The 27199-nt window shown below is 44.1% G+C and overlaps 1 protein-coding gene across 1 annotated transcript; it reads right to left on the reverse strand.

The window, feature by feature from the left end:
* Positions 1 to 944: 944 nt before the first annotated feature.
* On the reverse strand, positions 945 to 22581 carry MRPS18A (mitochondrial ribosomal protein S18A). The gene is made up of 6 exons (XM_061365946.1): positions 22372 to 22581; positions 22169 to 22200; positions 18437 to 18547; positions 11753 to 11876; positions 10864 to 10930; positions 945 to 1504 (listed from the first exon to the last, which is right to left on the reverse strand). The coding sequence occupies exons 1-6, from the start codon at positions 22469 to 22471 to the stop codon at positions 1360 to 1362; spliced, it is 579 nt and encodes a 192-aa protein (XP_061221930.1). The 5' UTR covers positions 22472 to 22581; the 3' UTR covers positions 945 to 1359.
* Between the last annotated feature and the right edge of the window lie 4618 nt (positions 22582 to 27199).

Consider the following 27199-nt stretch of genomic DNA (forward strand, 5'->3'; position numbering starts at 1 on the left):
ACAGAAATAGAGTTTGAGTCAGCATGGAAAGCTGATGCATACTGTTCTAAACCCTGAACTGTAGAAAGGCATATTGAAGAGAGTATTTTGGTTTTTAGATGTTAGGTTTCACCAAAATTAGAGGGATCTTTCCAGCTCATGGCACTAAACTGTAGAAAAAACCCCCAAACTGTTTTTTTGCATCACCCGGTCTTTTTGGAAAAGGTGCTCATTCAGGTTCATCTCAAAGCATGATTTAATCCAGTGACTTTTCTATTTGTAAAGCTCACTCTGCAGAGCTATCTGGGCTAGAAGACACAGTAACTTCTGTATGTAGGAGAAAGAAAAATCTCTTCCTTTCTGAGGGGCTGTAGCTTCATAAAAGAGAGGTGGTCAGCCAGAGATTTTATCTTGTGATAATGAAGTGATGGCTCTGCCTCCCAAAGCAAAAAGATTTCGGTCAGCTCACAGGGCTGAATGTAGGGCTTGCATTTCACCAAGAAAGGCTAAAAAGAGCCTTTACGATCTAATTTGATTTCCTGGGTAATAAGGGTTTACCCTTACTTTTGTTCCTGTCCATGCCAACAGGTATTGGCAGATGATTCTGATGAAGGCAGTACAAGGTTAAGTGACACAGTAGTACATAAAAAAGCTGTGTTGATTTGTAGCCCCCAGGCAGTTATCAAAGAAAGGAGCCAAAGGCAATTGTGACCCTGATAAATTTAATGAGCCTTTCATACCAGGCCTGTAAGTAGCACTTTTCAAGCAGCAGTAGTCAGTAGGTGGATGGTGCATATATGTACTGTACAGGGAGAGAAATGGTGCCACTTCTTAGTTACAGGATGGAAAATGATGCACATTATCAGCCCCAAATGATCCCAGGAAGCAGCAGTACTGCTGACATGGAAGATTTAGGGCAAATAGAATGGGGGAGGGGGAAAAAACAAGCCAAGTCATCAAAGATGTCAACGTTCTGTATTTGCTATATCCAGGAGTGAAGCACAGACCAGGCACAAAAGCCCAAATGAGGCAAATCTGAGTTGAAATATAGGTTAATGGGGAATCATTGTTCACTGCTGGAAAAAGGAGGAAACATCCTTTTCCAAATCCAGCTGTGGACCATAATGAAACAAAAGCCTTCAGACCCTTTTTGGCTTTGAGGTAAGCACCTTTGCCCCCTCCTTTCTCCAAATCATTCTGCACATTACATTTGCTTTGCTGAATATTGTATTCTCCTAGAGGAGCAGACTGCAGCTCATTCACACTGCAGACAATACTAATAAGGTTTTGGAATAATAAAGTTGGAGGTACTGACAAACCTGCAAAAACAGCAGAACAGCGGAAAACAGCTGTGCTTACTGGCTATGCTGGTTCTGGCCACTAGTGGTTTAAACAGAGAAGCTTTTGTGTGTATTTGACATTATCTTTCAGCAAAGGGTGTCCGACTGGGAAGGGCTTTTTGCACCACTTGGGGCCCCTCCTCCAGATGGGCTTTGCAGACCTGACGGACCAGCGGGTCAGATACCTGTCGAAACAATACAAACACATTTCAGTTTGAGACTGATCACTGAGAAAAGGTTCTGACTGAAGCAGGAGCAGGCATTGTTGCCTCTGCCTCCCCACATGCCTCTTTATAAAAAGAATAACTGTGAGCAGAGCTCCATTCAGAAGGGACCACTGGAAAGGAATCTCTGTTTTGGAACTTCTAAGCTGGACCTCTGTATTGCACTCACCAGCACTCGCTTTACTTTCAGCCTCACAAAACAAATCAGGTGTAGTCTCCAGTCTGCTGGCAAGCCATCTACCTGTAGCTAAACTGGAGTGCCAAATCCCTTCATTGCAACAAAGTCCAAGCCTGCATGCATCCAGCCTCTATGGGAGGTGCTATTTCAACAGCTGGCCTCAATAAGGTAAACTAATTACAAAGGCTAAGCGCTGTGAGAAAAAAGGTCTCTAAAAAGGGATTAATTTTACTTTTGTTGGATAATCGGTTATTTCCCTGCATGTGATGGATTTCTGGCCTAGTCTTGTATTTCCGTATGTCTAAACTTGCTTCGGTATTTTCTGTACAATACTACTGCAGCCTGCTGGTGCAGGAAGCCAGAACCTACAGTGTAAGAGGTATGAGAACGGAATTATCATCACAACTACAAATCTCTGGGAAGAGCAACGTCTGGCAAATATCCTCTGCTTTTACCATTTGAAGTTTTAGACTTGGCTTTGCAAACAGGCGGGGGATTTCAGATCCAGAATCAGTTACTGGAAATCTTACCCTGTGGCTGGGTGGCCTGGAGTTTTGTTAAGCTTTAAATCTTTTGCTACCAGTAGAGAGGGGAATAGAGGTCCTTAGAGAAAGAGGAGTCTTTCAGACAATAAAGATCCAAAGTAAAACCCTAGCATAATCTGCACAAACAATGCTCCAACAAATTAGAATTTGGAACAGACTGATAAACTTTGTCCAGGGATGTTTGCATGCCTCTGTTGAGTAATCCCATGGTCTTAATGTAACCTCCATCAGTCATCCTCTCCCCAAACAGCTTTGTTACCTTTTATTTGCATTGCGCAAATGTGAGATATTAAGAACTTTGGACAGAGACCATGTAATGCATTTGTTTGAATGCATCTGGCACATTCCTGAGAACTACAGAGAAAGCTTGCTATGCCAGGCAGCTACAGACTATATAACAGCAGCCCATTCCCCTAGCACTTTCCTTCCCCAGCGATCCCAGACAACTCAGATTGAAAAATGAATCACGTTTGGAGGTTCCTGCCATAGAAATAAAGCCCCTTCTGAAATGCTTTCTTTTGCTTTTTGGAGTTTATGACAGTTAAAACATTTAGAAGCAACAGTGGAGAGGATCCAGTATGCAGCAAGGTCCAGCCACTTGTTCTCCTATGCATGCATTAGATTAGTCCCTTTTGACCTTTAATGTTATGCTAGTGCATTAGTGGAATCCCTTACATAACACCACCAGGACAGGAAGCAGGAGAGACTCTCCTGTCTCTGATTTCACATGCAAGGAGAGTTCAGAGAGACCAGACCCAGGTCCCAGCCTGGAATCTGGCAAAGAACCATGGCAAAGCTCCTCTGGGAGAAGCTGTAGGGGTATTAGATGGGCACATGGGGCCCTTGCTGCAGAGAGAGGTCCGTAGCGCAAGTTTTGGTATTGCAAAACTGAACTTAGAGCAAAGGAGGAAAAAAAACCCCAAATTGTTTTAATGTATCAATGTGCCAAGTGCAGTTCTGGTCACGTGTCCACACGCTTACGGGAAAGTGCTCCCATGATACTAAATGATCTCACTGGGAGAGAAGTGAATGTGTGAATGTCAGATACACATCAATGCTGTGTGCAGGTTTAGATAGACAGTGGCTTTTTAAGAAATCCCTCTGTTTCTGTGTGGGGGCTGGAAGTGCACACCCCAATTCTGCATAGGAAGGAGGATTTAGTAATGGCCTGATTTTAAAGCTTTTGTTATTTCTCTTTTGAGCAGGTCTAATCCAGCCCTCTGGTCCAGGCTTTTGGCTTCCTTTGGGGACTGCAGGCTGGGGCTTTTCATTGTTAGCTGAAACAGACATTTGGATGCTTTCCCTTCCTGAAACACATTTGCTTTTAGCGCTTTTAATACTTGCTTTGTCCCAGATTCAAACTTGTCCTATTTTGTTTGCTGCCTCTTTTTTCTTCCCTTTTTTCTGAATTTTCTTTTACCTTGATTCAGCAGTAGCAAAAGCCTCACGCCGGGGAGCAGTCAGTCTACAAAGTGCCTTTCCTCTTTGACTAACCCCAGTTCCTACTGTGCCACAGATTTATTTCATTTTTTTCCTGAGAGTAAAAACAATCCACAAAACTCGCATGTAAGAGCTTTGAAGCCCAGCACACAGGCCTTTTCTGCACACTCTGATGTACACGTAAGGTAGCGTACCCCTTTTTCTAGCCAAGCCACCCAACCTTCCATTGTATTCAACCACACTGTTTGTCCTGGGGAGTTTTTATAATCACCTAAAAACACACACTCACAGATGGTCTGAATTTGCTTAACCTGCTGAGGGTTGTGAGGACAGAGCCTCCATGTGGATGCCAAAGGCAGCTGGTCCACAGGCTCCTAACCTGTTATCTCAGTGTACAGAGCGCTCACCCTGGGCAAATAGGGACAGAACTGCCTGTCTAGGGGATCAGCAGCTCACCTCCAGGTTCTGCTTCTCCCATTGAGTACCATAGAATCCTGGGCAACAACCAGAATCCTAGACTCCAGCTGCACAAATGAGTAGTTTGGATAAAGCATGGGAATCCATGCTCTATCAGGGATCGGAATCCTGGTAGGATTTCCCTGATGGGAAAAGGCAAGATATAAGCAGGACAGAAACACCTGTGGTTAGTCACCTGCAGTCACTGCAATTGCCTATAATCTCTGTGGCATGTCCGAGTCCATTTATTCAGCAGGCAGGAGGGCCCCAAAGCCTTCCCACTCAGAGGCTGCCACTTAACCCCTAGTAGTAGGCATAGGGCTTCCACGTGCTTGGCAAGGGAAATGACCTACCCATGGGGTAACTGCAGTCCTGCACACAGCCCAAGCAAAGGCCGTGTTGGTGCAGTTCAAGGCTGAACTAATGAACCCTCACTGAACTTTCTCAATCTGGCTTTTGTTTGGATTCAGAGCAGAAGGCTGAGGGCTACAGACTGCAGGAAGCACTTGATCAAAGTGCTGGCAAGACTGCCTCCTCCTTGCCACATCTCTTCCCATGACACCTCTTGGCTTTGCTCACCTGCAGCCGCTCTGGCTCTTTGCTTTGAATTCACATGCTATGCACAGTTTCCATGCAGATGAGAGAAACCACATGTTGCTGGAGTGAAACACTGATAGCAGTGAAACCAGATTCTGCTCCTAGGGACGAGAGGTTTCCACAGAGCCCGAGAACTTTGTAATTCATGAGGAGTTCATACGGAACTGCCTCTCTCCTAACACATAGCAACTTCTTCAGTTTAGGTGATGGAGGAGGGATTGACTTGGATACTGTCCCTGCCAAGTTCTGTTCTTCCAGCAGGAAGCAGAAAATGCAGTGGCAACTGAGCACTCAAAATCAAGTACTCCATAATAAGTACTCCAGCACATCTTGCTGACAGAGCTCAGACTCAGGGAACCTGTAATATCCCTTAGCCCTTTTGGAAAGGGAACAACTGCTTTAATCAATATTTTGGACCTGCCAAAAGAAAGTGAGTGCTATTTTCACATTAAGAGAGCATCTAAATGATGAACTCATGCCTCATCTAAATGATGAACTCAGCGACTGTTCTGGATAGAGTGTGAGTCCACACTATCCATGCGACAGCTTCCATGCTGGGAAGAAAACTGCTGAGCTATTCAGGTTTCCGTTCCTGAAAGCAAGGATAGAAGTCTGACCTGCAGCTGTGCTTGACCGCTTCCCAAACAGTTCTGGTGGTGGCCTGCACACACACGACTCTGGAATACGAGAACAGTCTGTCACTGTGCACAGTGCTAGTGAAAATCCCTGACAACTTCCTCAGCCTCATGGGCTAGTGAAAATATTTTGTTGCTGAAGCACTTCACTGGAACGTGTCCGGCTGAAGCACAAATGGATGCAGAAATGACAGCAGGAGGTTATGAAAGGGAGAATTCAAGCTAAGGATGAGGGAACAATTCTTGGCTGCAAGACAAATTTGCTTGTGGAATCATCCTTTGGAAACAGTGAAAGACCCAGACTGGGCCAAACATGAGAAAATGAACGGTAGGAAGTAATTCTGCATTAACTGGGGGTAACTTCATTAGTTTTCCATGTCTAGTTCTGCAGACACATGATAAGAAGAGAGGTAGAGGACAGAAGACTCAAGAGTTTATGGATGACAGGGGTATTCCCATGGCCATATTTCTTCAAAAGCACCCATAGTAAAGCAGTTAAGTGGTAACACTCATGAGCTATCACTGTCAAAACCAAATCAGGCAGAAAGGAAAAAGTCAAAGCACTGAAGTCCAAGAAATAAGAAATACCATGGCAAGTCTCACCTGGACAGTGTCACAACTACAGGGGGTAGAAGAGAGCACTGCAGAGCACTCCCCAGTTGAATTCTGACTACAAGGTGTTTTCATATGTCTCCTGCCACCCACAGGACCATACAGCTTGGCTCAGACTAGCATTTCACTTTCATGTTACACCTTCTACAGTTCCCAATCTCATCCTCTATGTTAAAATTACATTGTGGATAGGCAATTCCATACTGTGCTAGACCAAGAACAAGATGGAATCTGCAGGCCACTACATCCCAAAGCATTTTGTTCTCCTTTTCCATTCTAGTGGTAGGAAGAGGATCAGGACATGGGGTGGGTAAGGGGAGCCAGCTGCCAAGTGACCCAGCGCTAAGCAAAGAAATTCTTACCTCTCTGCAGAGAAATCTGAGGCATGTAGAAGGGAATGCCCAAAGTTCATAAAATGGAGACAATAAAACCCCTTCAGAAAATAAAGCAGGGATTCTGCCTTCTGGAGAACATTGAATAAGCACCACAAGAGCACCTTCTGGAGGAGCAGAGCAGGCAGAGGCATTCGGATGATAAATCCACACTTCACGTCACTAGATCAACAGCAGGACAGCACTCCTGACCCTTGTTAAGACAGTCTGCTGATAGTTCCATATGGTGCCATGTTACGTTTTAATCTCAGCTAGGTGCTAGCTAGTGCATGCCAGACAATTTGTATTTGAAGCAGGCTCACTTTAAACAAGGTGACCATGACAGGGGCCAAACATTCTGGCCAAGACAGCCACCAAGTGCAGCCAAGGAAAAGCTGAGGAGAAGCTTTTCTGGTGTTCTTAAAAGCATACATTAACACAGCTCCTCAGCCCTTCTTTATGCACTTCCTTAGGATCCATAGGGTTCTTCTCATGCCGCTGACCTGTACAGTGTCTCACGGGGAAGAGCAGAGACAAAAAAGGTTTTCCATCTGAGTGATCTGTCCCTCTTCTGGCAAGAGAAGAAGCTGCTCTCAAAAATACTGACATAACCTTGGAAGAAGCCTGGCAAAAGGGAGCATCAGCCAGAACTTTGTGAGACTGGAGAGAAAAGCACATGCTGGAAAACAGAGGGATCATGCCCAATCAGCACAGGTTCATGAAGGGCAGGTCCTGCTTGACCAACCTGATCTTCTGTGATAAGGTGACCCGCCCCACTGATGAGGGACAGGCTGTGGACACTGTTTATCTGGACTTTAGTAAAGCGTTTGACATTGTCTCCCACTCTGTCCTTCTGGAGAAACTGTCTGATCATGGCCTAGATAGGTGGATTCTTCTCTGGGTTAAAGACAGGCTGGATGGCCGAGCCCAGAGTGGTGGTGAATGGTGTCACATCTGGTTGGTGGATGGTCACTAGTGGTGTCCCCCAGGGCTTGGTACTGGGGTCGGTGTTGTTTAACATCTTCACTGATGATCTGGATGAGCAGATTGAGGGCACCCTTGGTGAATGTGTGGATGACACCAAGTTGGGTGCGACTGTTGATCTGCTGAAGGGTAAGAAGGCTCTGCAGAGGATCTGGACAGGCTGTGGACAATGGTACACGGTTCAATAAGGCAAAGTGCCAGGTCCTGCACTTGGGCCACAACAACCCCATGCAATGCTATGTTTCTCCTGTCTTATGTGATGTCAGCTGCTATTCCACAGAACACTGTGGGAGATGCAGGTGGGGCTATGCACAAAACTCCCACTGAACTTCAGTGGCCAAGATTCTGCACAGCTTTCTGCTTGCAGCAGGCTGAGAAGATAGTATCATAGGGGACGAGGGGAGTACTCCTGAAGTATCCCTACACATTATCCTGGCTCTGGGACTCACTTGTTTTAGTTCCAGCCCCACCACAAAAACTTTCATTTCTTGATCCCATTCTCTTCTCTCCAGCCAGACCCCAAAGCTTCCTATTTCAATGCTGTTCTATCTCCTCAGCAACAGCTCTGCTCTTTTTTTAAACTCTGCTTCCACTTCGCTTGCTACATTCACTTGCTGGGAGGAGAAAACCAAGGGTGGGGTAGGGAAGTAGCAATATAATAGGGAGGTTGGATACTAATCTCCAAGTTAAATCTCTTTGATTTTGGAAGTGTAGCTCACCTACTTGCACATACAATGTATCCGGAGGTATCTGTTCTTTGTTCTCACTAAAAGTCTATGGAACAACTTAAAAGAGTCAGGGCACTATAGCTGGAGTCCTGGTGTGATTCCAGCGATAAAGGATTTACCATTTCCTGTCTCAACCTGCTAAGCAGGGTTGCTATGTGAATGCTAACTAGATAATGCACTCCACCCCACAGCTGCTAGACACAGCTGCTAAAGCATCACAAATTGTTGTAAGACACAGGGAAGAAGTTTTCAGAGCTAAAGTATCTGATGGCTACCGGGTTCCATCAAATGTAGATTCCTCTAATTTGATCCTCACTGATAGCTAGTACATAGCCTGACAGCATCCAAGGGCCTTTTCCAAGAGCTTGCCTTAAATCCCCACTGAAGAAATGAATGCAGACCTGAAATGCAGGAGTTTCCAGCCTTCCCCAGCCCTGCAGCCTAAGTTCTCCCAGCAACAGCCCCATATCCCCTGGTAACCCCACAGCTTGCTAATGCAAGGTTCATAAACTGCTCTGACATCCCCATGGAAACAGAGTGTGAGGTCATAAACAGGGGATTAGCACCTCGAAGTCCTGGTGCAGCACAGGAGGTGGACGCAGGCCTTCCCTTCACCCACCAAAGGCCAGGGGCCATTCAGGCTGGGGAGGGGGAAGAGACCCTGTTGCATAGCAAGGACAGGCAGAGGGTGAATTGCTGACTGGGGGGAACAGTAAGGGGCAGGGGAGAACAGGCTTGTGATAGTCCCTTGCTGGCTGCTCAGCCCCACACTAACTGCTGGTACCCCTCCTGGGCACTCCACTGCTGTTGGGAGCCAGGCACCAAAAGGCAAGAGAAAGGGACTGCTCAGCCTGGAGAAAAGATGACTCAGAGGGGTCTTAGCGATGTTTAGAAATACCTGAAGGGTGTAAAGACAACTGAGCCAGAATCTTCCCAGTGGTGTCCAGTGAGACAAGAGGCAACAGCATAAATTCATAGGTTAGGGCTGAAAGGGCCTTAAGATCATCTAGTTCCAACCCCCCTGCCATGGGCAGGGACACCTCACATTAAACCAAGTCACCCAAGGCTCTGACCAGCCTGGCCTTGAACACTGCCAGAGATGGAGCATTCACAATTTCCTTGAGCAACCCATTCCAGTGCCTCACCACCCACACAGTGAAGAATTTCTTCCTTCTAGCTAACCTGAACTTTCTCTGCTTCACTTTAAGCCCATCACCCCTTGTCCTATTGCTACAGTCCCTGATCAAGAGTCCTTCCCCAGCATCCTAATTCAAACACAATAAATTCTGCCTGAACGTAAGAAAACACTGTCTCAACATGAGGGTGGTTCTCTGGAAGCAGCTTCCCAGAGAACTGCAGAAGGTCCATCCTTGGAGATATTCAAAACCTGACTGGACATAGTCCTGGATAACCTGCTCTAGGTGACCCTGCTTGAGCAGGGAGCTTGGACCAGATGATCGCCAGAGGCCCCTTCCAACCTCAACTACTCCATGTGCTGTGACTGCCCTACTGAGTGTTAGCGATGTGGAGGTGAGAGCAACTGACGAAAGAAGGGCAGACTCTAACATGTGTGGCAGTTTTGATCCTGTGTGAATAAATGGTCTGAATGAGATGTGGTCTGTCCTTAAAAGACTGACAGAGTATGATGATAGGCCGACCTTCTCTGAAATGCTATGAGTACACTTATAGAGTCATAGAAGAGTTAGGGCTGGAAAGGACCTTAAGATCATCAAGTTCCAACCCCCCTGATATGGGCAGGGACACCTCACACTAAACCATGTCACCCAAGGCTCTGTCCAACCTGTCCTTGAACACCGCCAAGGATGCAGCATTCACAACTTCCCTGGGCAACTCATTCCAGTGCCTCACCACCCTTAAAGAACTTCCTCCTTATATCCAATCTAAACTTCCCCTGTTTAAGTTTGAACCCATTATCCCTTGTCCTGTCACTGCAGTCCCTAATGAAGAGACCCTCCCCCACCATCCTTATAGGCCCCCTAGAGATACTGGAAGGCTGCTATGAGGTCTCCACGCAGCCTTCTCTTCTAGAGGCTGAACAGCCCCAACTTTCTCAGCCTATCTTCATACGGGAGGTGCTCCAGTCCCCTGATCATCCTCGTGGCCCTCCTCTGGACTTGTTCCAACAGTTCCATGTCCTTTTTATGTTGAGGACACCAGAACTGTACACAATACTCCAAGTGAGGTCTCACAAGAGCAGAGTAAAGGGGCAGGATCACCTCCTTCGACTTGCTGGTCACGCTCCTTTTGATGCAGCCCAGGATACGGTTGGCTTTCTGGGCTGCAAGCACACACTGCTGGCTCATGTTCACTTTCTCATCGACCAACACCCCCAAGTCCTTCTCTGCAGGGCTGCTCTGAATCTCTTCTCTGCCCAACCTGTAGCTGTGTCTGGAATTGCTCCGACCCAGGTGTAGGACCTTGCACTTGGCATGGTTAAACTTCATGAGGTTTGCATCAGCCCACCTCACAAGCGTGTCAAGGTCCCTCTGGATGGCATTCCTTCCCTCTAGCGTATCAACAGAACCACACAGCTTGGTGTCATTGGCAACCTTGCTGAGGGTGCCCTCAATCCCACTGTCCATGTCAGCGACAAAGATGTTGAACAAGACCGGTCCCAACACTGATCCCTGAGGGACACCACTCATTACTGGTCTCCAGCCGGACATATGAGTCCTGTTGCCTGAGGCATCTTTTACCCTGTTATAAGGAACTGCTTTTCCTTTTCCAGTCAATGGAAAGACAAGACTATTCACCTGTTGAGTTTGGGTTTCTTGGGAATATGCCCTTCAGGAAGTGGAGGTCTGTGGTTTGGCAACAAACCTGAAACAGAAAAAGAAAGGCATGAGAATATTTTGCAGTTCCTTCTTGCCTCTAGAGAATCCAGAAGTTACATTACACCTCATAAGCCCAGTGACCCAGGTCCCTACTGGGACAGCACAACAAAAACTCAAGTACAGTAGAAAGGGTATTTTATCTTTAGTCACTGCTGAACCTGAAACCCCACCCAAAGAGAAGCTAGGATTTTTTGCTGCATATAGAGAGGAAATGCACACTAAAGACACAACCACTTGGGCTCACTAGATAGGCCTTTTGAGAAGACATAGGGCACTAGTGTCAAATCAGATTCCATCTCTAGGATGATAAACTGACCATTAAAATTCTCAGCCCATTTAACATGGATACAGCTCAGGTACCAGGCATAAAGATCAGCACTATACTCCTGTCTGTGTTAACCTGGGTCCTACTCCCAGGATGAAATAAAAAAGGCTTCACATGGCAGATGATAGGTGCTACCATGCTATTAACAGGGTATGTCAAGCTTACACTAAATCAAGTAATGTCAGATGCTGGTATCTAACCATTAGTTATTAGGAACTATGCCACTTGTCAGATGTTTCTGCAATGGCAAACCCATCTGCAGGGGGTAAGCGTTTGCTGCCATAGCAGGAGCCAAGACATATAGAAAGTGGAACAAGTAGCCTATGGTCCATCATCCTGTCTCAGCTCTTGGACCATAATGAGTCTGATGGGTGACTGGAGAATGACATCTCACTGAGCTACACTAACTGGACAGGAGACCCCTATCAAAGGCTTCTATGGGTACCCCATAATAAGGGGTTGTCTTAGGAGGAGGCTAGGTACCTGCACGGTGAGCCATCTTCACACAGACAGTAATCTTCTTGTGCTCCTCCAAACAAAGGCCTGTGATCCTTCGTGGCAACATCCCTCCATCAGAACGGATAAACTGACTCAGCAGCAAGACATCCTGAGGGACCAAGAGAAGGGCAAACCCATCAGTACTACTGCTATGTTAACTGCTGTGATTCTTAGGTATTGTGCTGACCCTCCCACTGTGTACACAACTCAAAACAAAGCAAAACAAAACAATGATTCCTTCCTACGCATTTTGGCTGCAGTCTGACACCAAGTGACTTCTGCTTTCTGTCACTCTGCCTGCCAGCTTAGCTCAATAAGGTCACTCAGATGGTCTGAGTCTTCACCAGTGTAAACACATGATGTCATTCGCAATGCTGCTACTTCATTGTCACTTGCTCCAAGATTCTAGCTAAGATAATGTTGTCCTAGGTACTCAGACACGGTTACACAAGTCCTACAGATGGACAGTGTTTACACAACTTGAAATGCCATCACAGCTGCTGTCCCAAAGGTCACAGATACGTTAGATCACCTCTGGCCCCCTCCTTGTCCCCTCAGAGCAGGATTGTTCTCTGCTATCTACTCTTCAAACTTTCATCCAGTTTCCCATGGTGGAACTTCCCTTATGTCTCTCTGGAGGGGTGGAGAGCAGGGAAATGGTCCAAGATCTTGCATGAAGAAGCTTTTTGTAAGAAGAGAACATGTGCTGATGAGAAAGACCTAACAGGATAAACTGCTGCCTTCAGTCCTTCAACTGTGCGTGCATTAGGTGGGGCTGTTACAGCCATGCTGGATGGAAGGAGCACTCAGCATGTGGAGCGTGTTTGTCTGTGACTTGAGGATCATTTAGATTAGACTGCTGTTGACCTTTCCAATTAAGAGCTCTAGAAACATAAATCACTCTTAATAAAAACAAAATTAAAGGAATCTCTACAGATACTATCACAGGGCTGGGATGACCACTTTTTAAACACAGCAGCAACAGCTGTTGGACAAGTGTCCCATTAACTGTACACAGCAGAACATCTCAGCATTTATATACATGCTCTCCACTTCCACACACAAGTGCAAATGTACCCCTCAAGCCAATGCAGGCAAGTCCCCTTGACATGCTGACATTAGCATAAATTGGTCCAACTAGCCTCTGGAGACTCTCTGCTTGCTTCTTCCCCATCTGTGGACAGATTTGTTGCTGGTTGGGAATTTACTTCTTCACTGCTGTTGTAAACATGTTGATAGTTGAGGTAGCTGGACGATGCGGAGGCTACGTGCCGGCTGGAAGGGACCTGCCAGGGAGCACCCTGACAGAAAGAGAACTCAAACTGGGTACATCAGCATTTTACACCTCCTCTGTCTAGGGCAACAGGCAAGAACAAGGAGTACTTACTGCTTTTCACATGGGGTTACCATGACTGCCTGCTGTTCAGAGAGTCACAGACCTGCTCCCACCCCCTTATCTTTGCTCTTTTACAAAGAGCTCCCCAGCCCATTCCTACCTCCATTTACTGCCCTTGCAAAAGCAAACAAACACAAGTGGATATAAAATGAATATTCAGAAAACCTAGCTATCTGGGAATTATACATCCACCTCCACTGCAAAAGAGCAGCTCAGCTTTGAAGAGAGCTGCTGGAAGTCAGTAGGGCTTTCTGGTAATGACCAGTTCCGACAGATGTTGTCATACAAGTGCTGCAGTCAAAATTTAGATGGTTTTCGTTTGTTTGTGGGTTTTGTGGTTTTTTTCTTTTTCCTCTTTGCCTTCAATCCCACCCTCACATCATGACAGACAACTTCCCTCTAGCCTTATCTGCCCTCTTTTCTACCTCCACTTGTGTACAATGTGTTCAGACTGATTTTCAGATCCAGCGCCTCCGAAAATACAGAAGGTTAGGCAACTTCTCACTGATAAAAAATGACTTATCAAACAACATACAGTGTGATGGTGTATCAAAAGAACAAGAAAAGCACAGCTGAGAAACTAGCAGCAAGCTTCTAAGAAGCCATCTATGGTTAAAATAGAAGCAAAGTGTCCTCAGCCCAGCTAACACATGGCCTTGCCAATGAGAACAGTAACCAGAGGACCAGCTGGTGCTGGCTGCACAGGTGGAAACCGGATGGAGGCCAGCCGAAACAGTCCAAGGGCACTGACTTGGACACTCCTGAAATGCAGTGGATTGGATTCAGGAAACCAGGGGAAGTCTCCATCCCCTTTTTCCCTCATCTTTAGCAATTCTCCAAATCACTAACAGCTCAATTTGCCATTTAGCAAAAACATTATCATTTCCTCAAGTGCAAATGGGCTGTTCAGTGCCAAGTGCCTAAAAAGTAAAACACTTCCTAGACTTTTCTACTAGACTGTTTCATTAGTCTGTGGGGAAGAAGAAAAAGGGAGCTGATGGCAAGTTTGAGACTGTTCCGGTTGCTGCAGTCATGAAAGCCTATGTTAGCCACAGGCTCCTGTGAAGGGTGTGTGTGGTCCAAGTGATTTCTCATATTACTACCACGCCTCATGGAGTCACAAGCTTGTTATCAAGTGTTTCCATGCAAATGCAGGAGGCAGGAAGCAAAGGGAGATAGTCTTTTTCACCCCTGTGGAAAAAATCAGGAAAATCCATTGTCTGCTACCATGCCTGACCAACAGTGTCACCACCAGATCAACACCCTTGCGTGGCTGTCATTTCTTAACTCAAATCACCCAGTCCAAGCCGCTGCAGCTCCAAATTACACTCACACTGTTTGGCTTTAAGTGCTGCACACTTGACAGAAGGTTGGTTCATTTCTGAAGATCCCTACAGCTAACAACAGGCCAGGTGCCGCTCCCAGAGTACTCACACAGATGCCTCTTACCACTGGGAGCAAGCAGACAGGTACAGCCAATTTTATGGGGCAGCTGTGGAGTGAAGCGAACAAGTATGTAGAGCGGTCAACAAAAAAAATATATCTGGCAGGTTCTCATGGTACCGTCATGTTCCATGAAGTTCACATTTTGTGCTCGTGGACAGCCAAGCCTATAACCACGGATTTGCTTTAATCACTGGACAGCTCCCACGAGGCTGGACCCAGATTCCCAGCCCTGTAATCTGCAGCATTTGATGAAAACAACTTGGATTGAATTAAACTAGGGCTAACAGGCAAAGCTTGCACTTTGGTTTCCCCTAATTGCTGCCAAAGCAAGATGACATATTTACTGCCTACTCAGACTAATGATGTTTGAAGTGGAAAAGGGGGAAAATTAAAAACAAGTTTAGCCTTTACCTCTAAAAGGTCTGGATAAACTTGCTAAATGAAACACTATGTACAGCAAGTTCTTGTGAGTAGATGGCAACCAAAATACAGAGGCATCTCTGAGTTTTAATATCTGCATGCGCTTTGAAACACAGGATCCTTGATTGATTACATGCAATTCATTAAAACCTTCATTTACCGCACAAAGAGTTCTGTCTGTGTAGCCAACTTATTACTGGGCTGTATCAGACGAGTCTGCCACTCATTATTTCCAGTTATACAAGAGTTTAGTTTTTCCTTTCTCCCTTACCCCTGGGAGCCATACACCATTCTCCAGGCATTTCATAACAGGACTGCAGGTTTCAACCCAGTTGCATCCTGACAAGGACCAAAATATTTTATTTTTTTAATCTCCAATGGATGTGAAAAAAAAAAAATACATCAACTGAGGTCTCAGTTTCAATGGTCAGACCCAAGCAGACCACAAACCATGGGCATTTATACCTTGGGCTCTGCTATACTGAGCCTCAGCAGAGACTAAGGGCTGAACTGGCATGGACAACTGCAGCCCCCCACGCCACAGCTGCAGGTTAGAATCATGATCTGCTAGGGCTCACAATGCCTGTTCAGTTGATTAATAACTTTGGAGACATTGGTCCCCCAGTTCTCTGACAGCCAAAGTAACTCATTATGCCATTACTTTAGACGGTGCTAGTTGCACATGACAAAAGGAAAGTCCTGTGAGGTCATATTACTCAGCTCCCTCAGGGGCTAATTCAACACTTCCCTTTTCATAGTGCCTCATTCAGTCCAATTACAAGCATCCCAAGCAAAAAAGCTCACACTTTCCCTTCTGTGCAATTGACTGATCTCAGCTTATCAATCTCAAAGGAACCACTGTGATCCACCTATTATGATCTCTTACCAAGCATAGATTATAGGTTATGCTGTATGAACTAAGCTCTACCTTTTAACAAAAATAGCTGTTCTCAATTTACAGACTTTCAGGACAATTAACCAGTGAGTAAATTGTGACACTGTTTAATTACCCACACAGTTAAATGCCTGTACTTTATTATTTAAGCATTTCAAGTTTCTGCTGCTCATCACTGCTGCAGCAAAGAAGAATAGACAGTACTTTTGTATTTTATTCACCTTAACATTTAAAAGCCTGAAAACCTGTCAAACATATAAGGGACTTACTCAAGCAGAAGAGGTAGTTCAGATACTGGAAGGCTGCTATGAGGTCTCCACACAGCCTTCTCTTCTCCAGGCTGAACAGCCCCAACTTTCTCAGCTGATCTTCATATGAGAGGTGCTCCAGTCCCCTGATCATTCTCGTGGCCCTCCTCTTGACTTGTTCCAACAGATCCTTGTCCTTTTTATGTTGAGGACACCAGAACTGTACACAATACTCCAAGTGAGGTCTCACGAGAGCAGAATAAAGGGGCAGGATCACCTCCTTCGAGATTTAATCTGCTCCTATAGCTTATTTCATCCCTGAGCATCAGTTTGTAATTTCTCTGGACTTGTTAACATGTGACTTACGGAATGCTCTCTGGAAGTCTGTAGAACTACCTCATTTAATGAAACTGTTGACCCCTTGCATTTAGAAGTCGCATAAAAATGTATTAACCGTAAATATTTTCCAGTGTGATTGGTCTGTTTTGATCACAACACAGTTCAGCAACCACAAAGGAGGAAAGAGCTGCAAGAAACTGCTACATTCACACACAAGCAAAATAAAACAAATGTGATCTGTTCCTGTCGCACTTTCCATACCTTAATGGTATATGCTATTTTTCCTGATTTTGTATCATTTGCAAATTGCTGTAATTTTAGCTTTCCCAGACTGTTGAGAAACTAGACCAGAGAACACTAAATACTCCACTGTTCCCAGTCTATTTCACCATTTAATATTGCATCCAGCCCGAGTCAACCACTGACAGCCCTCAGATCCTGAACAACTTTATTTCGGCAACACAGGCTTTGAAAGATAGTAAACTAGTATTTCATTTACATCTCCCATCTGTTGTTTCACCTTCCTGGAGTAACTGCAAGTATTTTATCTGGCATCATGGCTGTACTCACATTCTTCATAATTCATGAGTCATAATTAGCCCCATGCAACAGGTTCTTTTTAGTCCTAGTTGACACCATTTTACTTGGAATTCGCAATGTCTGAGTTACCAAATGGCAGTCATCAGCATCATTCTCCTTCCTCTCTCAGCTACTTAGGATTTCACTTGCTATTGTAAAACCATTTAGTGATTCTTTAGGTTTAGTTTTTTTTTTGTCAGGCTTTTAAACAAAAAACCAAAATCCTGCAAGTGAAATAATGTGTTTTTTAGCTGATTACCTTTAAAATCTTGGGCTATATACAACTCAGGCCTGCTGGTCAGTACCTAATTCAATACTTAAGTTATTTATGTATCTTTTTTTCCTGTTGGTTTACATTTGCAAGATTGCTATTCCTACCTAGATATTAAAACATCATTTTTCTTTTGTGTATGTCCTAGGACTGCATGTGAGCAGCTCAGTCATTCTGCAGCCAATGTGGCTTTCAGTCCCCTCTACTCTCGTTAATGGACTTTCTCACAAAGATTTCTTTTCCTTCAAGTGCACTTATATCTCTCTTGCCCTAATCCTATTGATGTTAAGTTATTTTGAGTTTTCTGTTGCCTTATCTTACTAACAGCATGTTCCTTTCTGCTTTTCTTCTTTTCTAATTCCAGTACTGGGTTTTTAGCTTGCCAGGAGGGCACTCAGTCCTTTTGTAAACTGTGTTTGAATGACTTCTTGTAAAGTTACATTCTGTATCTTGTATCTCATGCTTACTTTAAAGTGTCTTGACTATTATGCTTTTCTTTTAAAGCATTAGAGGATTTCACTCCCATCTTCTGCATTTAGTTTAGTAATCCTCTCATTAGTTAATAAACTTCTCATTAGCATTTCCTGCAAAAAGCTTGACTCAAACCTATTTCTGATGTTGCAAGGGATGTAAACCCATACGCTCTCCTTCATATCCATCAAGAGTTTAAAAGTTATATAAACCAGTTGTTAAAAGACGGTGACTCAGTGAGAAATGGTAGTGCTTGAAGATATATAACTGATCTACTCAAGTCTTTTGGCCTCTCCGGAGTTGGAACAGGCCTTTTATCAGTTGACTGTATGTTGCATTCCAGTTTGATTCTCCTGGAAGCGCAATGCTGAAAGGCAGCAGCTGGGCACAAAAGAGATATATGACCTTCTCAGATCAGATGGCCGTGTGTATAATTCCAAACCTTCTATTTGATATGAGCTCATCCTTCTTTTTCCCGGGAATACCATCAGCCAAGGCAAACAGTTAGTGTTCAGGAAGCTTTTGTTAAGTCAAAAAGCAGCAGAGATAGAGCACAGAGCAAAAGAGAGATGAGAACAGGGGAACTCTCTTTCATTAAACTTACCACGTAATTGTACTTATGCTTCAGGTTCCAGCGACAGATGGGACACTGGCCAGTGGGATTTGGAGGAGTTGGTGCTGCAGCATCTTTATCCTCTATAATCCTCCCTTCGATCTAGGAAACAATTCAGAGGATGAAATGATCAGGCATCGTTTAGACCTCTACCAGCACCTGTGACAAGAGGAATATTTTTCATCAAGTGCACAACATGTTGACCACTCTTGTGTATATATAAGGGGAAGAGTATCTGCATTATTCAACTTGCTTACCTGTAGACATACCAAGCACTTTGCATATACGCAGGCTATGGGGAGAAGAACAAATCCAAGGGGCACAGAGAACCATTTTGTAATTTTACGTATATGATTTACTAAATGTAAACTAGTTCACAGTCAGTGTGAAGTTCCCATATCTCCCTGAATTCCACTTATTGCAGTACTCCTATGAAGCACCATGCCTTTTAGCAGCCTTTTAGCCAAAAGCTTTAAACCAGATTTTTTTCTGGGAATACAAGAATGTCACAGAATAGCAGATGGCCACTGCAGGTGATGAAAACACACAGGGGCTTGCTAAATTGTAAGTCACCAACAGGAAAAATTCTTGACAAAAGTTAAATTTAAGAAATGACTTAGGAAATGTCTGTGGATGTTTACTTTTTTTTTTTTTTAATCCAGTTTAATTCTCTGAACAATTCCTTTTGTCATCAAAGATCATTTTGTCATCTTTTCTGTATCACTACGAAGTGGTGACACCCAACACTCAACGTTTTCTCCAAAGTAACACACAGAGATGTAGAAGGTGTGTGGGGGAAGGACTTGAGAAATATGTTTTCTAAATGTAGATGTTAGGAATATGAAGCCTATCTACACGTGCACTTGTCTTTTTTTGAGGGCTTATGAATAGAAGCAAGAGCTATCTCAAACTGCAGATGAATGAGACAGAAAAGACAATAAAACTAAGCCACTTCTTTTTCCTCCAAAATATTCTGGAACCTTCCTCTGGTCAAGGCAAGATTAGAACCAGATTTTGAACACCAAATGATACTCTCAAACAGTGCAAGCACCAGAGGGTTTAAAAACAAACCCTGGGTGGAATGCAATGTTACTTTAAAGAAAAAAGCTGGCTGATTTAGACTGAGCCATCAGTTTCTGTGCCTGAAAACCTGGGAAGAAAAAAGCATGATGTTTTCTGTAACTGTGCATGGGAAACTGGCATCCAGCTGAACCGTCAGAATTATTTTTAAACCATGGTTTTCTGTCTTTCTTGTCTAGTGGTGGCAAAATGGCAACAGATAAGTTGTATGTAGTTCAAGCATTCTGCTACCTCAAAGAGAAAAAATACTGTCAATTTTTAAGTAAGACTCCTCCCCCCACAAGTAGAACAGCCAGTTTTCACAAAACCAAAAAACTTACTATGAATATAAAACATAGGCCAGTGTCTAATTTTCTATTAATTAGTAAAGCCAGTTTTCTGGGAAGCCAGTGTATCCGGTCTTGATTCTTGCCAGTCTGCCTGCAGACTTTAATTTAACTGTAATTCCATCTTGGAAATGGATAAAGATTCAGAAGACAATGTCAATATCATTTCTTCCTGAGATAAATTTCAATGTACAGTTCTTTGGCAATTATTCCCCAGCTACTGAGGATTTTCATATTGTTAACCTACCCAGATTTTATTCTTCTGTGAGAGAACTGAGAGGGAATACAGGGACTCTACATTCTCAGTATGCTGATAAAATACAGATTTCTCTGAAATTCACTCATCTGGTTCATGTCAAACACTTCCTTCAATACTAATAAAAGCAAGGACACATACAAAGATGAACATAGAAAGATGGATTCAGAAAGACTGATGTAGAGTTGGTAGGATAAATGGAGTGAACAGAGGACATGCCAAGAAGAGTATCAGCCCTTTGGTTGCTCAATTTGCACTATTTGTTATGAGATGTTCCTCATGTATGGGTACTGATGGATCCTAGATTGATGCTAGGATATTACACAGTAGAAAGTGTCCCTTATGCTTCTACAATGAGCCGGGGAGAATGATTTTTCTAAAGGGCTCTGCTATTGCAATGCATACTTTTTTTACTTCAAGCCTCAGTTAATGTATTGGCACTTTGTGATTATAATATGCATTCCCCCTGAAGCTGAGGGCAAAGTACAGCAATCTACTGTATAGGTTGTACTGGTGTGTGCACTCCCCCCCTTGTTTTTGTTAAAACGACTTCAGTGCATGACTGTGAGCACTTCTCTTCAGGTCTCTGGGCAAAGATTAGTAATCTGGCACTTGAAGAGAAAAAAAAAAAAAGAGACTTTTCACTACACCAGCTCACACCTTCACCTTATTTTTGTTGACAGTCTTTGAGATCTTGCTAAATACCACATTCTATTAGACATTATATAACTAAAATACAAGCAGCATGCTCCATTTAGGTTTCCAATATGACAACGTCCACTAACAAATGTAACAAGGAAACTCAAGACCTTCAGAGGCATGATCTATCAGGTTTTGCCTGTTTCATTAGTAAGCAAAAATGTCTGTCCCGTCCTTAGTGTTATGTATATACAGATTAGCATTTAGGTGCATTGTCTTCTAGCTATTCCCAAATAATTCCTGCTCTGCTCTTGTATTTACACATTTCAAAGTACCTGTGCTGCCTGTCTCCAGCTAAGGCACAGACTGCTACTAACATATATAATGTGAGCAGAATAATGCACTCTCCACTCCTACACCCTCCGCCAAATTTCAGTACTTCTTATAAAAAATGAAAATTCACTTGATGAACACCATCTGATCTGCTGCAGCTTGTTAAGTAAAATTCTAATTCTATTGGTTGGTCTTTTCCTTCTCACCTTAAACCGTAGCCGAGAAAATATTCTTTTTTATCAGTTACTACAGAATTTATGTTTTATTTTCAGGAGCAGTTTTCCTTTAGTATTTAAGGCATTCCTTTGACAACACCCCTTTCAGTGAAAATTTTTCCTCACCAAACCAAGTGCGCTACAAGATGCAAACTCTGTATCACTTACAGTCACTATGGCATACTCAGTGGTACAAACACAACACAGAGCAAAGGCAAGCTGTGTGGGGCATGAAGCTGGTAGAGAGACATCGTATGACACCACAGTGTTCCTGGCACGGGGTGAAGTGACAAAGCCACAAGACAAACCTCCTTCATGCCTCCTTGCACTCAAAGTGATGCCAAGCGCCACCTTTAAAAAATGAACTCTTCTCAAAAGTTCATTTGAAGCAAGCATCTGAAGAAATGTCTCTTGCATTTTGGGTCCTGAATGCCTCTTTTCAGGGCTTCCAACTTTCCCAGAGTACAGGGAGGGGTTTAGCACTATGGGTGACTCTAACTGGATGTACCCATCACCAGCAACAGGGTGACAACCCTAACCTTTGACTGCCAAGCCCTCCATTGCTCACCTGCATTTGCAATGCACTCCTACTTTGGTTTTCCTTTCACACCCTGTGATAGAACCATAGCATGATCTGGGTTGGAAGGGACCTCCAAAGGACATTTAGTCCACTCCCCTGCAATAAGCAGGGACATCTTCAAATAGATCAGGTTGCCCTGATGTCTTTCAAGCACAAAAGCGACCTTTTTATCCTCTTATTCTTTTGGGCACTGCAGTGAGGCCTTGGTGGACACAGACACGCACAACAGGAGGCTGAAGGACAGAGAAGGGACAGCAAGGGCAACTACTGACGAAAAGGGGTGCAGGGACTTACTGTGGTCGTATTGCCTTCAGTCACCTCCACGACTGCGAAAAAAGAAAGAGACGGGAGGGCAAAATGAGACTCATTTAGACTAACAGGACCAGTATTATGGGGGGGGCGGGGAAGAGGGTGAAATACAGCGTACACAGCCGTTTCTCGCGGCCGCGGTGAGACAGCGGAGAGCGGACCGGGGCAGAGCCAACCCCCAGACTCACCCTCCCGGAGGGTTCGGGCCGGCGGCGACGTCCAACCGCTGCCAAACAGCCCGGTGAACAACCGCCGCAACCCCCCACGCAGCAGGCTAGGCGCCGCCATCTTGCTGTCGCTGTCGCCTGCCGTCACTCCGCTTCCGCCGGAGGGAAGGCGGGCTCTGCCGGCGCCATTTTGATACGCGTTCTTCTCCGCCCACGACACCTGAGGGGAGGGAGAGCTCGGAGTCTGTTGTTCTTTACCCAGCATTTTTCCCCTGTATAGTTTACCTGCTCCTCAGTACAGAAAGACAAGGAATAAATAGAGAAGGTTCAGTGGAGGGCCACAAAGACGATCAGGGGCTTGGAGCATCTTTCCCAGTGAGGAGAGATTGTGTGAGCTGGCCCTGTTTAGTCTAAAGAAGGCAAGACTGAGAGGGGATCTCATTAATGCATATAAATTATTATAAATATAAAATTAATGCATATTTCAAAGGTGGGTGCCAGGAGGATGGTGCCAGACTCAGTGGTGCTCAGTGACAAAATAAGGAGCAATGGCCATAAGCTAAAACACAAGAAGTTTCACCTCAATGTGAGGAAGGGTGGCAGAGCACTGGAACAGGCTGCCCAGAGGGGTTGTGGAGTCTCCCTCTCGGGAGATACTTAAAGCCCGTGTGGACACTTTGTTGTGTAACCTGCTCTAGGTGGCCCTGCCTGGGCAGGGGGTTGGACAAGATGATTTCCAGAGGCCCCTTCCAACCCTAATGATTCTGTGATTCTGATTCCTTTTGAGCTTGGTTTGGTTTGGCATGGAGGTGAATCTAGAGGTAGCGCTTGCTGTGTGTTACGGAGTTGTTACGGAGGCCAGAGCTACACTCCTGCCATAGCTCCTGAGTCTCCAGTGAGAGGAAGGGCAAGGGGTGGTTTAAAGTGTTGTGGAGTGGCTTCTCTGTTTGGATCGACTCGGAAGTGACTCCTGTACCAGGGGTGGAGGTTGGTGTTCAGGTCAGCTGTGGGGTGCAGGGAAGGGAATTGTTTCAAATCTGTATCTGCTAGGGATGCAGAGGTCAGACCATGTTCCTGCACTGGCTTTTGTAATTTGGCAGGTAAAGGTTTGAAGCATCATGTTACCAGGCTGTAAACTTATTCCGGTAACCAGGTGGTCCAGTTTAGGTATTCTCCATTTTTGCTTTAATATCACTTGCCTTTGGTGGGTCTTGCATGGCTTGTCTGCTGCTGAGAGGTAACTTGTACTATCATCCTTCTTCTTATGCCTCATCTTTTAGCTTCTTCCATAAGGCTTTGATGGAAGATAGATCAGAGGTGCCCGTTGGGAGTGTGTGTCAGATAGCTGGGACTTATACCAACAGACTGTTTGTTTTAGATGGTAATCCTGTATCTTCATGAAGCACGTTCTTAAGGTTGAGTTGGACTGTAGTCAATAGCAAAGGTCATTTGTGAGGTTTCCCCAAAGCTTCTTTGCTTTTTCTTTGTAATTTCAACTCTTCATAAAAGTCCTGGAGGCAAACCTAACAGAGATGAAGTCCCGTGGAAGTCATGTGCATTGATGCACGTTCATGCCATTCTGTTTCAACAGTGGTCAACAGTGCTCACCTGAGATGTTCTGTACATTCTTCTCAGCAGCTAAAACATGTAAAATAGAAATCGTGACATAAATGTGAAATTTCATGTAAAATAAGATGTGATCTTCCTGTTTCAGGAGGTCTTCCACCTCCTTCTTGTGTGGTACACTAGCTTCTTGTTACAGTCCAGTCTGCTAACCTCTTTCTGTGGCACATCTAAGCCCCTAGCTCCAGGACTTTTTGAAGAAGTGGGAATGAAAGCAGGGCTTCTGTCCAGACTCTTGTGCTCTATGCCTAGCAATGGAAATGGGGCCATCCCAGTTAGAGAACAAATGGCAGTAGGAGAGCTTGCCGGAAGAGATCTTTCGCCACATTATGCTATATGATTTCTAGAAGCAGGGTGATTTTTAGCTTGTCCAAAAGCTTAAACATAAGAGCCAAACAAAATATTTACTGCCGTCCAGTCCAGGGATAACTTCCTTATGAGGAGAAGGAACACTCTTAGGCTCAGTGGTGTAGTGATGTCATGTTTTTATGAGTTGCTGCTTTACTTTTTTTTATTTTTATTATTTTATAGAGTTTTATTCTAGTGGAAGGAGTTTAGCTGCAACAGCCTAACGGGAGTTATTCAATGGCTTAAATTAAATGCAATTTCTTATATTGGCTTCCTTGCATCCTGTGATAGGGAAAACTAAAGGGGTGACTCTTTCCATGGGATAGAGACCAACCATTGGTAAGCATAGTGCTGGCTGACCATGCTAAAAGATAGGTAGAGAGAGGAGCAAGGGCTGTTCAAGAGTTTCTCTGTGTCACAGGACTTCTGATGCAGATACGTAAGCAGCAGTATATTTGGTTGGACAGAAAGGGGCTAGCAGCACAGTGATAGTTCAGATAGAGTAAGTACTCCAATTGCTCACCTCACCTTCAAAGAAATGCTGTCTCTAATGGAATTTCAGTGACACATAAATTAATGCAAAGAAGGAAAACACTTGCTTTCTTAAAAACCAGAAGTCTGGTTTGAGCAAATTGCCTGTACTCCTGAGATGATTTCTTTGTCTCCTGAGTATTTTCTACAACTGTTAGTAATGCAGAACATTGAGTCCCAAGGAGACAAACAAAGCATGTGCCAATTTGAGTTGAAACCCATCATCACTTTCCAAGTTTGGGAATTTGACATATTTCTGATTTCTTGCAGAGTTTTTGAATGTGTTTATTTCAGCAAGACCTTGTATTCAGGGCAAAAGAAAAGTAGCCCTGAATGCTATGTCCCTGCACAAGAGAGAAAATAAAGTGATTTTCTTTCTGTAAGTCAGCTCAGCCATGGTCTGTGATTTGTCAGCACTGCGGAGGGTCATCCAGTTTAGTTAGAACTGAATGTTTCCAAGGGATGTTGCTGGCCATTGAAGAATGACTCCTTTTCTTTTTGGATTAAAACTAAACCTGTGCTCACACGTAGGTGTGGTCAAGAGCAAGGAAATACCCCATTTTAGATGAGAAACGTATGTCCTAGCTGCTTATGGTCTCTGGAGATTTTATGGAACTGTTCTCAAAGAAATGGTATTCCCTTGTTTGAGATGCTTTGGGATTTGACATTGTAGATATTCTGTAAGGCTTCATTTTTCTTTTCACACTAATGTGTGTCCTGGTCTTATCTGATAAAACAGAATATGTTTTGCTGTCTTTCTGATTTCCTATAACATATTGCTATTTTCTGCTTCCAACTACAAAGAAACTTTTGTGGTCCTTTGGGCCTTTTCTGGTCCATTGAGTGCTAGTGGATGATGTGTATATCTGCTCCAGAGCCTTACCCATGCAAATAGCTTATGAAGGCTGAGGCCGTTCCAACAAAACATGATTAAAAGTTATAGAAATGGAGATGGAAAAAGCTATTAGGTCACATAGTTCCCACATGCACCCCCCGGACCAGTACAGGTTTGTTCCAATGGTACATTTTTGGTGCTTTCCAGAAGGGGTCAGTGCAGGTCAGCGTTCACTTTGCATCCAACAGTTTGCCTCCCTTCCCCCTTCTTGCAACATTAGGAAAACCTGAATCTGGTGACGAGTAGGTTGCAAAATGGCTAAAATGTATATTATAGCTTTTAATATGATGTTGGGTGACCAAAAGCAGAAGAAATGTCTTCAAGTCAAACAACTGATCGTCCGAGATTTAAGTTAGTGAGCTCTTCAACTTGTTAGCTATGCATATTAAATGCTGCAGATCTTGAGAACTGCTCTGGGGAGGCCCAGTTGTAGCAAAAAAGACACCAATTCACAGCTTTGTCTAGTCCATATTTAGAGCTTATCACAGTAATACTTTTTAGTTACATTAAAAAAATGTCTGGAGAATTCAAATGAAATTTCTGATCGTAAATATAAAAGTGTCAACACTCCTCTTAAGTCTGAAGAAGGGAAGAGGGTAACAATCACATTGCACCGAAAATGCAGTTCATCCTACTCAAGCACTGCAGTACAGCAACCTTTCTGAAGATTGTTCCAGTGTCATGAGTCTGTTTTGGCACGGGGGCTCCTGCAGGGATCATTTCACATATGTGAGTCAGGTGTCCTGGTGGAGAGCGGCCACAGCAAGAAGGGCCCACTCCACACGCCAGCATCTTAAGGTTCTGAAACAGACTTCAGAACATGGAGGAGAATAACGCTGGGACAGAACTTAATAATTTGAAGCAGGGATGGGAATGAAAAGGTGGCTGGAGGTGGTAGGAAGGAAATGCTGCAGAAAGAGCAGGGAGAGATGGCAGTCTGGTAGAAGAATGAGCGACTCACTTGAAAATAACTTGTTTATATTTTTAAGGTTTTATTATTTTCCCAGTGGGTATGGTTATTTTTCAAAGTAAAATAACCAAGTAATAATTTCATTGCATTTCTTTCCAAGATTTCAAGCTAAGTGTAAACAGGAAAAATCCTTTGGGAAAATTAATCCAACTTCCTTTTTTGAGAGCACTTCAGTTCTGTTTCTGTCCCGCCCCTCTCCTTATATATTTTCACTGCTACTGTTCTTATACCCAGTATATGTGGCATTGCTGACACCAGCTGCAGTACCTCGGTGATGGCATTTGTTAGAGGGAGAAACCTTTAGGATCACTGAAAATCACTTCTGATACAAAAACGATAAGTTCTGAGATTTTCAGTGTTTAAAAAATATTAATGACTTTTGACATTTTGGGAATGTTCCATATGGGCACGTCAAAATGATGGAAAACAACTGAACCACTTGTGCTGAGATTTGATCTCTGACAGTTAATAGGTCTGCATGA

Source organism: Neopsephotus bourkii, unplaced genomic scaffold (genome assembly GCF_033783945.1).
Source record: "Neopsephotus bourkii isolate Nb327-2 ecotype Australia unplaced genomic scaffold, CSIRO-AGI_Nbou_v1 NB_1292, whole genome shotgun sequence".
Classification (NCBI taxonomy): Eukaryota; Metazoa; Chordata; class Aves; order Psittaciformes; family Psittacidae; genus Neopsephotus; species Neopsephotus bourkii.